We start from the raw sequence: 12,921 nt of genomic DNA, 5'->3' as shown, positions 1-12,921 counted from the left end.
TCATCACTGTCTAGAACTACCTGAAGGGAAGTTATAGCCAGGTGGGGGTTGGTCTCTTCTCCCAGGCACTCAGCAATAGGACAAGGGGGCATGGGCTCAAGCTCTGCCGGGGGAAATTTAAGTTGGATATCAGAAAAAAATTCTTTCCAGAGAGAGTAATCATGCATTGGAATGGTCTGCCCAGAGAGGTGGTGGATTCACCATCCCCGGAGATTTTTAAACTGAGATTGGACGTGGCACTGAGTGCCATGATCTGGTAAATGGACTAGAGTTGGACCAACGGTTGGACTTGATGATCTCGGAGGTCTTTTCCAACCCAATCGATTCTATGATTCTATGCTAAAATATGTGAGTATGCCCAAATGCTGTATGGAGACTTCACTCTACAGAACTTGTTGAGTAGGAGTCTACATTTCTTTAAGTAAAATTTTAAAGTGCCAACAACCAGGCTGACTTCAGGTGAGCTGAACACAAGCATAGCCTATGTCTTAGCTTTCCAACATGAGCGTGAGCTCTGACATGAAGTAAAAAATCCGAACTAGTAAGAACTATTGTGGATGCATAGGCAAAAACCACTGAGAATTGGTCAAACACTGATCAAATGCATAGATTTATAGGTGTAATGAAAGAGAACACAGCTCTTTTGATTTTTTGGGGCCTGTCTGGTTATTTATGTACAGCACACTCACAGAAATTGCAGCACCTGTTTTGTCTAATTAAGTGTAATCCAGTCTTACCTGGCAAGTCCATATCGATGTGATAATGAATCCATCATCTCTGAAGACATTGAAGATTTCAATGATCCCCCTTGAATAGCCAAACACGGAGATACTAGCATCTGATACTGCCAAGTTAAATGTGAGGTAGTCAGTAGGCTGCAGAAGATGTCTTTGTTTATACAGGACAAAAATCACAATGCTGTTTCCAAACCAAGACAGCCAACCTGGAAAAAAAACATAAATTAAACCCAGGGAACTAGATGGTCTTTAAGGTCCCTTTTAAATAAGGCCATTCAATGATCCTATGAAATCAAAAAGCAAATAAAGAAGTATTTGAGTGTGTCATTGTATGACACCTCTCCTAAAATTACCCTTTTGCTCTATTGGAAGCATAATAAACCAGATTACCCACTAGAAAACCTATGTATGCACCCTTTTTTGAGTAGGTGGGTACATTTCAGATGCAGGAGCAAGTGAATAACTTCAGCAATAAAACAGAACACACACAAAGATCTTTTACTGTACCTATTGAAGATTCACCATTTAAGGGCCTAGAGAAGTTTTTTTCCATAAGTGGATAGATGAAATTCATGAAGTGTAACACTTGGGAAAAATAGGAAGGAGGAAAGGTTGGTAAAGCAGAGCAGAGACTACAATCTGCTAAGTGAAGCAGCTGTTAAGGTACCTTGTATAGAATAATGGATACAGAAGTTTCATGCACGTAGTCAGAGAGCTGCTTTACCAGTCCTCTCTCAAGCAGTGCAGCTGATACGATTAAGTTTCTTCTCTTAGAGCAGTCTAGGATCTCTTTGCAGCAAAGTCTGTCCCAGATGGGAATATTTTTCAGTAATGTAATTGATAATGCATATGAAGAGAACATTTGGAACAGAGTTCTAAAGTCTCCTTTTATTTATTTTAAAGAAAGTTGTATGCTTTCTTAGTCTCCAAGAAAAGGGATGCCTGACTTGCATATATCTAAGTTTTTGAGGAAAGCACAAGGCAGATGACTGTAAAGCTGGTGCAATCAGGAACTTTTTCAGTCAGAGAGACCTAAGGATTTCCAAATGTCCATGGCTATTTCTCCGCCCATCAGTGCAAGGCTCTGGTAGTTTGCATCTCACTTTTTGAAAAGACGCAGGCATGTGGAAATGAATGACTTTTAACAAAACATTTATTCGTAAGTGTCAGGCTAAGTGTTGAAAATGTGGCTCCAGGCATGGCTTCAGGGTGGCTGATGGAAAGTGGCTGAGCAGCAGGTTGAGCAGCACCAGGCTCCTGTTTCTATCCTACAAACTATTGGTGGCCTCACTTCACCTTGGCAAGGTAGAGCAAAACATGACCTCTTTTGGGTATCTGCAGACTAGGACAGGATTAGGAATGTAACACCTGGTGGTTTATGCCAGGGTATGATGCTACCAGCTGAGGGAGAAAAGAGCTGATCCACAGCCCTCCATGCGGGCACAAGGAGTAGACACCCCAGAGAAGGACTGCTGTATATTAACACAGAGGGAGATGAATATAAACAATAAAGAGGGATGTGACATGATGGCATTGTACAGCATCTGGATATTCAAAGGAGCTTGCAAGAGGAAAGATGGCTAATAGGTTTAATGTTGTAGCAAGAGGGCAGCTGCCTTCCTCCGGGAAGCATCACCTCATAAGTAAATAATCCAGCACTTCTCTGCCAGGCTGCCTTGGTTGAGAAGGGAGGGAAGGAAATTGCCCCTGAATCTCCAGGCCATGTGGGTGTATCAGGAGCTGAAATGCTGAAGAACGAGGCACTTGTTCTGCTGGGAGTCTGGGTATGTACCACCTGGTAAGGCGCTCTGGGTACTTTGGAGTGGGAGGGGAAGTGGTTGATGGAACAGTCTCTGTGTGGCCCTATGGAGTGCTTTTTCTGTGGAGCAATTTCCTTTTGCTTAGCAAATGCAGTTGGTTTACTGAAGAGCTTTTGAACTGGAAAAAGCTGAAATATCAGCATATGGTATTAACCAGAAAAAGTCACTGGTGCAATGATAGACGGAGATACGCATATATATTTTGTATATATCTTGTTATAAGATCAACAATAATAAATACATTTTATTCTGGTAACCAAGTGACAAGGTTTCTTTATCAAGTCTTGTTTTGAACAACTGCATGCACTGTAAGTCAGAGATTTTCTGACTTTTGTCTGAGTCTAGATATTACATATAGGCAGAGCAGGACACTGGGGGAGGAATGTTTTGGGAGCACACCAGAATAGTCTGCAATGCAAACATGGGAGTTGTGTTGCTTGTGTATGTCAGTTCTAAGTTCTGTAGGGTAAGATAGTTTTCAAGGCAGTAGGCATGAAGGATTTTTTTCCCTGTCAATGAAAACATAGTGCTAAGATGGGAGAAAAAATAAAATGGCACCTCCTTTGTAAATAGCAAAATTTTGTCAATGCAATATAATGCATAGGAGGGCTATCCTTTAAGTGTCAGACACCTGCCCTTCCTGGGAACATACAGAGGAAATTCCTCCTAGGCTGGAGGGTAAGGGAGTTTTTGGTTAAAGTGTTTTAAGGAAGAAATTGAGCAAAATGTCACATAAAACAACATTTACATTTTAGATGGAGACAACAGAAATGCAGTATTTGTGATTTTTTGGGGAGTTACATTCACAAACTGAGGGTGGAGATGAAGGAAGCATTGAGGGAGATAAGGTTATAGAGTGAGTGTGACTTCTGCAGGTAGGCACAATCCTTTTGAGCAAAGCAGGTGGAGAATCTTCACTGGCCTGTTCTGTCCTTAAAATGATCTGTTTGGGTAGTAGATCATATTGATAATAATATTAAAAAAATGAGACACTGAAAGAGCTCTCTTCTAAGTAAACCATGAAGTAACAAAAACAGTGGTCACATAGAAGGGCAATCAACTAGACTAGTGACTATCAGACACTGGATCTCTGTGCCATCAGGTAGATGTGCTGGTCTGAGGTTGCTGCCTATATTGGTTGACTTGATTTAAAAAACCCAAACAAAGAACCCAAAACCAGAAAAACAACCATCTCCAAATGAAAGAACACCGGAAACCAAACAACCTCCCTCCCTTCTCCAAACGCTGACTGCATAACAGGGAAGAAGGTTGAAATTGTAATGGGGAGGAAGCACAGCAATAGCTCAGGCATGCTCAGGCAGGACAGAAATCTTCTCAACAGGTGGAATGTGCCTCAGGATACATCAGAGATAGATCAAAAGCCCAGAAAGAAACCTCTGAACTTGGAAGTGCCTTGGTATCACCAGATGACATCCCAGTGAAACAGAGGATATGAAAGAAACAGCTGAGGGAACTAGTTTCAACTTTTGCAACCTTCCACTAGTATTCACTCCCAAGAGTATGTGGAAAAAGCCCCACTCCAGACCCAAAATCCAAACCCAGCAGAGTAATGCTGGTGAAAAATGACAGGTTCCAACTGAGGTAAAAATGTAGCTGAGAGAGAAAAAACGTAAAAGACAGGAAGAAACTGAGCACTTCTACCCAACACAAGGTTCAGAGAGGAATCACCACATTTATCACATAAGCAGAGTATGATATGAGCTGTTCATCAAGTAGAGATGCTGGACCTTCTGAAGTGGCAAAATACACACATAATACATGACCACCGAAGTAGTTTTGCAAACATCTGTGAACATAGGAAGGTAGGAGGAATGACATGGGTAGCAATATTAAAAATGTATTGCCCCTGTAATTCAGTAGTAATCCTTCCCCTGGAACAACACCTCCCTAATAGAGCATTTAAATTCTCGTATGTCAAAAGTGCTCCACAAAGGAGGTTGGTGCTCTTATCCATGATTTCCGGGGGAGGCACAGGAAGGCTGCCAAGCAAGCTGGTCATAGTCAGGAACTGAAACCCTTTTGACAAAGTCCTGTGTCAGTGTGATGCCCATCAGCCCGTGCAAAGAAAACACTGAAAAAGTGGCCAGCAAGAGACTAAGAAGATTGAAAATCTGTCTGCTGAAAACAACTGAGAACACTGAGATTGTTTAACTCTGAGAATATTGAAATAGAACAAAATAATTTTGGAAAGGTTTATGCCAAATTGCCCAAGCCTGAGCATTCAGATATAGTCTATTTTTCTCTTATGTACCAGAGATGCTCTTTGAACAAGCAATAAGCACCTGAGGCTGCATGCAATTTCATTGTTAGCATTGGTTTTGCAGAGCTAAATGTGATACAAGTGAATTAACAGCTCTGAGCTGGTCATCCACATTTCCAACAGATCACCTCACCTATGTCCAGCCATTGCATGGCCTTTACTTGTAAAACCTGACAAGAATGAAATAGAAAAATGGGTGTTACAACTCACCCATATGCAGTTTAAAGTATACATAGAGCCATAAGTGGAAGAATTCAGGAAATGAGAACAAAAGGTGAGGCTCAGTGTCACAAGACAAACTAGGCTCTTCCCTCAGCTAATAACCTTTCTTTAGGACAGAAATAGGATTGAGCATTTCAATACAGAGCAGGCATGAATGAAGTCAGTTACTGATTGAAATATCTATAGACAAGCATAAATGCTTCCACAATGAGGTTTGCTGTAAAAGATTTTCAGCCTAGAAAACTTCATTTAAAACAGTTATAAAATCCACAGAATTTGCAAAGCTGTCATTAACTATTGCAACTGTGAAATGACCCTGCTCTGTTTTCAGTCTTCACTGACAATTATACACACACAATATTCTGTCCAGGGCATATTGCCAATTCTGAGAGGAAGGAGAAGAGCCATCATGTTTAAGACTTGACAAAGCGTGGAGAGATTATTTGTTCAATAAATGCTATCATTTTGTGGATGAACGTTCTGTGAATAGTTTGTTTCCTTTCTCACCTTTTTAGATTTATCTGTCAAACAAAGTCCCAAAATAACACTCATTCTGTCACTTGTCAAGTAACAGTTTACTATTCCATTCAAAAATGTATGCCTTTTAAAGGCATGTTTGGGTCTTCTGGTCTGTTCTGATGTGATTGGTAATGCTCTCAGCATGCCTTTCTGAAATAAGCCCTCATAAAAAGTCAGAATTTGTTTTCAAAAAATACTCTCTCCTACTGACATAAAATTTCCTTTCATGCCAAGTATTTTTTCTCAGTCTCAGTTGACTGTGAAACCAGGGAAAAAACCACACAGAACAAATTGTGTATAAATGTAGGAAAAAAACAGACTTAAGAATTCCAACTAATAATTATGAAGAAAAATATTCTTTGTATTTCCCCCCCCCCAGATCTAGCAGCAGTGGACAGTACTTTTAAATCCCACCTCATAATTTAAACTACACAAGGATTTTTCACCTTACCACACAGCTTAGGGAGTAGGCAAAAAAGGGTCAGTTGTAATCCTGGCTGGAGGACAAGCTTTCACCTGTCTGTCAAAGGCAGTTCTGAGCTCATTGAAGGGAAGGAGGGAATGAGGGTGCTGTCTTCAGAAAGAGGATGCTGACGCAGATGACCTGACAAAGGGTAAGTCAGTGGCTGCTATCACTTGCAGATAGTCCCTCTAAGAATGGATCACTGCTATCCAATTGGCACTGCGTTTCCCCCCACTTTCTTGTTCCCCTGACCAAAGCATCAGCAAGGAGTGAGATGGAACAGTGACTTGGATGCCATGAAACAGTGCAGTGATCCCAAAATCCATCAGCATTTGCAAAATGACCCCACGTACTTTGAGGATGGTTTGTTTGTGACGTTAGTGTGTGATACTACTGAGCTCAGGTTTCCATGCAGTGTGCTGAGGACCCCTTGTCTGGATCCAAAATTTTCTGGCTGTTGTATCATGTACAACACATACACCAGTATCCTGTCTGTCACGTATCTGTGCTACATGTGATGTGAGAATTTCCAGAAGGGGATGCACACAGAGGCCTTATCTCGGCAACAGGTGTTAGATCATGGTTCAGGGATACTCACGTCCTCTACAAAGATGTGTGACTATGGGAAGACTTGGCCTAAGATAATGATTTTTGGAATTTATCCTGTGAAGGTGAAGAGATTCAGAGGAACCTCTTCTTTTGGATAAGTGCTAACACCAATCACATACATCCCTTTGGTGTTAGAAATGTATGTCAACCTTTGCAAGAAGTTGCAGTGACATACTTAGATTCAAAAGAGAAGAAAACCGTAGTTACAAGAACGTAATCACTGAAGCTGTTTTCCAGGGCATCAAAAACCCAAGAGTACCAAATATGAATACATAAGGAAATATCCATTAGACTCCCGAAAATGCAAATTGCTTTGCCAGACCCCTAAAGGAATGGAGGTACAGGAAGGTAATGCATGCACTGGCCTTTTTCCTCTGCTGCCAGAAGGGCAAGAGCGTGTCTGCAAGACAGAGTAGCTTGTCCACTGCTCCCTGGATAGAACGAGTTGTTGGTGTACATAAAAGTAATCGCTGTAAATTGCTGTGGCTGGTGCCTACAGAAGTGCGACAGTAGATCTTTGAGGAGAAAAAGGCATGAGGACTTTTCTGATTTATGTATTAGTAACAGGTTTTTTTAAGTTCTTATTACAAAAGATATACCTACATCCATCAATTTTGACCAGATCTACACTACACTTAACCTGGCGCGGTGCTACTGCTGATTGTAGGTACTCTGCTAGAAATGTGACTTGAATCTGGAGGTAAGTTTGAAGAACAGCAACTATGATGTGCCAAGCACTTGTAAGGCTGGCAGAAGAATCTGGAGCAATCAAACCCTAATAAGACTTACAATCCAAAGACTCAGGCACATGTAGGATCACCATTATGAAGCAGCAGAAGAAATCTCTCAATTGCTTAATATAAATTCAAAGGTTGACCTCAAGGAATGATTGTTCCTTCAGGAACACAGGCTGGCCACAGGATGTTAGTTGCAGGCAAAAAAATAAAAAAAAATCAATTAAAAGGAGTGACAAAAAGGGGTACAAAGATGGTTTGATTACTTTAGCTAAGAATTCAGAGAAAGGCTCCTATCCAACAGAGAAACAAAATCCAGAATAGAGAACAGGCATTCAATTGGAAGAGTGAGTAACAACATCAAAAATACCCTCTAGCCAGTGAGGGAGCATGATTGCTTTGTAAATTATGTTATATAATGTTACAGCAGGGGACTGGCCTTGCTGACCTAAGATGTTTGTTCTAGTCTTAAGTGCAACTCATTAATTCATTAGCTGATGGTGCAGACATTTCCTAGCCATTCATGAAGCATACATGGATGTAGAACAGATTGGGGGTAAATTGGAATACATCTGATTTACCTTATGACCAATCTTCAAATTAAGTCTCTTAAAATAGAAGCCAGACATATTTCTACTAGAATCTCTGTTTTTGTTCTAAGCACAACTTTTTCCTTCCTAGTTCCTGTACATAAAAGAAAAAGTCTCATGTAAACATATTAAACTACTCAGCATTTTACATTTTAACTTTCACGGACCTTTGTTAAGCTTAAGCTGAGGGTTAATAAGCTAATTGAAATTTGTAATAAGCTTAGAATAAGAAAAAATATGTTTAGACCAATCACTTAAAAACAGAAGCATTTTTATATATGCTGTTTAGAAAAAAAAAAAGTTAAGTTTTTATTGTATTTTTCTCTAAGTTTTTATGGTTTAAATTTTTTATTACCTAACAAGCCTGCACTCTGAAATATCACACAGTTTCTTCATATTTGGCAATAAGCCTGCCTGAAATAGATAATATTTAAACAAAAAAACCAAAATTGCACTGGGATCAGAGAGAGTTCATACTGAGTGCCATTTTCAAATTCTTATTATACACATTTAGTGCTGTCTTCCAACAGAAGTAAAATAAAACCTTGGTGGCTCCTAACACAGGGCAATGTTTGAGTACTTAGATCTTTTATAGACCCTGTTTGAAGAAGTCAATTTCTATGTGCATCAAACATTAAAAGCAAGAATTGTACAGTTAAAAAAAAAGTTAAAAACTACAGAACTAGAGTTTGTGTCTCTGCAGAAGGTAATTGCAGGATGCCAACTGATCATCAAGAGCCACAACTCTGAAACTCTGAGAACATGAATTCAGTGCTACTGAGACAAAAGAAGACACAGAATTATCATGTACTTCTGATAAGGTACTTTATCTTCCCACATATTAATTTCAGTGAACATTAGTTGAAATTTTACAGGCTTGACAGTTTATTTTTCCTCAAGATTTCTGCATTGATTATGAATATCTTTTTAACAATAACAAGATGTACCTCTCTAATCTTGAAATAGCTGAAGAAAAAAAGTTGCATTTTCTAACATCCTGTTCAATAAAGGGTGAAACACAAATGAAGCACTTTGAACTTGATAACAAACTCTACTTAAGAGCTTTCTTTCATATCCATCCCAAATACATACCTAAAGCCAACAGGTAGAAACCTATGATAGTCTCTCCTTGCTCTGTTACAGCTGCCTCTCTGGTCAGAAAACTGATGTTGTTGTTCCTCCAGGGTGCCTGTGCAGAAAACTGGACAGACATTTTCAGTGGAGCTTATGACCCAGAAATTACCCCTTCCTCAGTATGTCCTGGTGGATAAAAGGGTTCCAGTCTTTTCCTTAGTTTCTGCTCCCTGTATTCAAGGGAGCTCTCCAGTAGAACTAATGATCTAAAGAAGGAAATCTCAGGAGACAGGAGCTTTGCAGCCTCCTGACCTATTCTTCTTCACTAATCCTATCTATTAATACAGCCTGGGAACCTGTGGCCAGCACAAGACAGCAAATTTCTTGTATCCTCATTACTGCTATGTGCAGAAATCTTTAAAGAAGAGCATTTATCTGACAAAACAAACAACTTCCTTTTAAATAAGGTGATACTACATAACCTTCAGGCTCACAGGCACACCCACACTGTACTGATAGGTTGCAAAAATAGCTGTATTTTTGTCTTTTTGCCTTCACTGAAGATGAGTGGAGTTTTAGTTCAAATGCAATTCAGGAAAACTCTCACACAAATTTAAAAAAAAAAAAAGGCACAGTAAAAAACAATGGGGAGGTGTCATCACCTGAGAATGTGGCTTTAACATTGCACAAAAAGTCAGCTGTGAAATTACTTTACCAGAAGGATAGTTGTTAATTTAAAAAGAAGGGAAGATAATTTCCAGCACAAGTTGAAAAAAAAATTAAGTACTTTGAATAATACTTTTAGACTGCTAAGCACCCTCCTATCTTGGAGTAAGCTCCAAGTACTGAAATCCCTGTGCCTGTCTTGGACTGGCTTGTCCCTTCTCACCCTGGGCAGCAATTGGCTCCAGTGGGGGCAGCCAACTGAAGGAGGCAAAGCACCTCACTGTGAACATCCACTGTCCACAGGCTGGTTTTGTCCCTCCTGAGGCAGATTTATCACTCCTTGGATGTGCATCAGCTTTCACAGGGAATACGTGCACAATCACACATTTCCCACACTGAGCTACAGCAGCCATTTCTAGCTAGTTATCCACTTGAGCAGTGATGCTGTTAAGATGGAGGGCTGAGATAAAGCTATGGTTGGAGGCAGTGCCCAGGGACATTCACAACTGGTCAAGAAGGCCCACAACAAAGCCCAGCAATACCACCTACTCTTTGGGACAAGGAGTTTGGGTCAAAGAAGAGGTCCTCAGCAGACAACCCATCATAAAGTCTCTGTCCATGAATGCTCGTGTCTTCATTGAACTGTACTTTACCAACTATCAAGAGAAAGATGTGCAGAAGGATGTAATTTTACACTGGAGAAAAACTGTGTACCTGGTCCATGCTGCCTCTACTCTCTCATTGAAAATGAAACAGCCACCCAACAGCCCCTTTGTGGGTCAAGTTTGATGTCTCTGGACAAGATGACTCAGCTTTGTGAGAGTAAAGCTAATAGCTCCAGGAGTTTCCTCCAGCACTAAGGCACATCTCTCCCCATCAGATCACTCCTGCTGTGCAGGCAGGACCTAGTATCCTGGAACTGGATGTTGTTTCCCACCTTACAGGAATCCATACTCACAGCAGGCATAGATCTGTGCCAGAGGGAGTGCTGAGGTGGCAGAGCACGCTTGCTAACCACTTCCCTTTATGCACAAGCAGTTTTTCCATGGCATTTGACACAGGCCTGGACTTCCAAGTCTGAGTTTGGCATCTGTTGTCACACTAGTGCCAGTGCCTCTTACTTTGATTAAACAGGGAGAGGGTCAACCAGCAGAGAGTATTTTTCATGCAAGCTGTCAAGGCAACTGCATGATTTACATAAATGTGATTTCTATAGGCATAAGCACTTAAACTAGTAATAAGTAACAATGATAATTATTTCCCTTTTGCTATAATAAAAGGCAAATGATATTATTTGCCTTGATAGCCTGAACTTGAATTTTGATTTTTCCCTGCTGTGAGTTTCTTTTGGCTTCATAGAAGTACTACAACTCTGTGGACACTTCAACTTGCCATTTCAATGAGAAAGCCTTCTGCCAAGCCTTGTTCCTTGCAATAATATTGAGAAAAGGAAAAAAATGAAATATTTTTGATGTTCAAGGGAAAACAAACTAAATTTGAGTAAACTGTTTTCTGTGGTTAAGCATCGTTTTTGATGATTGTTTTCCCCCGTGGTCTTCAACACTATACTGATCAATGTCTTGGCCTGCTTGCAGTTTCCTCCTTCCAGTGGCATCCTCCAATGAAGGACAGACTTTGCAAACTCCTGTAGTTTGTTTCATGTGTCTGCAGGTCACTGTGCTTCCAAAGGAGAGAAAGACTCCCTCTGCAGATTACAGGCACCCAGTTTCATGTCTCTCAGTGCTTTGGAGGTGACCAATTTACTGGCCTCACAGAGATTATCCCTGAGTGCCTTCACTGTCTTCACAAAGTGCTTTGAAAGGATTAGAGCAGCATATGCTGTGGGCAGTTCTATAAAAGGAGAAGAAAACTAAAATGCTGTGGTGGTATGGAGAAATTACTGTGTACGACATAGCTATGGCTGTGGGAAAGCATGTGAAAAACTGATTTGGACGTGAAAGGACCTTAAAGCATCCCTTTCCCAAATACATAGGAACCTACAGGCTGGGTCCACAGAAGGACACAAGCAGTGCAAATGTGCCTTGGGAGACTGGTGCCATGGCTCCTCCTATACACTCCTTCTGCTCACCCAATTTTCCCCAACTGGGAGCTGCCTGCCAGGTATAGCAGAGCCATGCCACCCACCTCCTGCAAGAGAGGCTGTGGCAGTACTGCAGAGCTGGCTGCAAAGGCGCTCTCTCAGCAGGGGGCAGGTGACCTTCCCCAACCTCTGCCAAGCCAGGAGTCAGGCACACACCTGCCATGTGGCTGAGGCACAGGTGTGGCAGCAGAGCAGGGAGCCCTGTCTGTACACAGCATTACCTGTTTGAGACGGATGTTTCAGTCCTCTTGCAAAGTGTTCTCCATAGACCTTCTGGAAGGAACTGCACAACTGACACAGTCAGACTGGGGTCAGCCCTGCCCATGCCCCTGCCAGCTGACATCTAAGGACCTTACTAGAATTACTGCTGGTTCAGTATTAATCAGAAAGCTGCACCTGAAGGTTTACGGCAGCCGCTGCTGGAACCTTAATGAATGAAGCAACCCTCTGAATACCTCAGAACACCTGACTAAAGCAAGTGATGAAACGACCAGGTTATGACACAACAGATCAATAAAGCCCATTTTATTAACACTCCAAACTAACTAATGGTCTCTGAAGTGGCAGAGCCAATTAAGAGTGGATGTAAGCCAGCAGGTACTTCCTATTTGGGCTGCTAAAATTGTGCAACAGCCTTTTAATCCCTATTTGCCTCTCTAAACTCTTTCAAAGACACATATACCAGCACAAAAAGGCAAGTATCAGAACAGCATTAACTGCTCTGGGATACTCAGGCTGGCTACATTAGAATTAGTGTACTATTTACAATATATAGTAACAGAAAAATCCTAAAAATTAAAATTTGTGTGTGACAGAAAACATATGATGAATGTTTCTAACAAGCATCTGTTTTCCCTGAGAAGCACCAAGAATTGGAGAGTTGCCAAAGGAGTGATTTCGTCAGAAAGCTAGTGTAACTTCTCACAGCATTATTTTGCATGATACCTGTTATACAAGGATTAAAGAAAAATATGTTAGACGGGGGAGGCAAAAGGATAAAACATGCAGAAGGGATGTGTTAAAATAAACCATAAGCAGATAGAAAGTGGAGTAAAAGTGCAGTTTCATTCTGTAAGGCATAACATTTTCCTAAAATTTTATGGAA

At 40.9% G+C, this 12,921-nt stretch overlaps 1 protein-coding gene across 1 annotated transcript in view; it reads right to left on the bottom strand.

Moving 5' to 3' along the window:
- LOC139681782 (visual pigment-like receptor peropsin) overlaps positions 1-9,284 on the bottom strand; it is a 32,031-nt gene extending 22,747 nt beyond the window's left edge. The window contains exons 1-2 of the mRNA XM_071575427.1: positions 9,068-9,284; positions 738-943 (exon numbers count right to left, since the gene is read on the bottom strand). Coding sequence (XP_071431528.1) covers positions 738-943; positions 9,068-9,188 — 327 coding nt within the window. The 5' untranslated portion in view covers positions 9,189-9,284. The remainder of the gene's footprint in view (positions 1-737; positions 944-9,067) is intronic.
- Between the last annotated feature and the right edge of the window lie 3,637 nt (positions 9,285-12,921).

This window comes from Pithys albifrons, chromosome 2 (assembly GCF_047495875.1).
Source record: "Pithys albifrons albifrons isolate INPA30051 chromosome 2, PitAlb_v1, whole genome shotgun sequence".
Classification (NCBI taxonomy): domain Eukaryota; kingdom Metazoa; phylum Chordata; class Aves; order Passeriformes; family Thamnophilidae; genus Pithys; species Pithys albifrons.
Note: the sequence above shows the minus strand (reverse complement) of the source record. Positions and strands in the feature narration are given on the sequence as shown.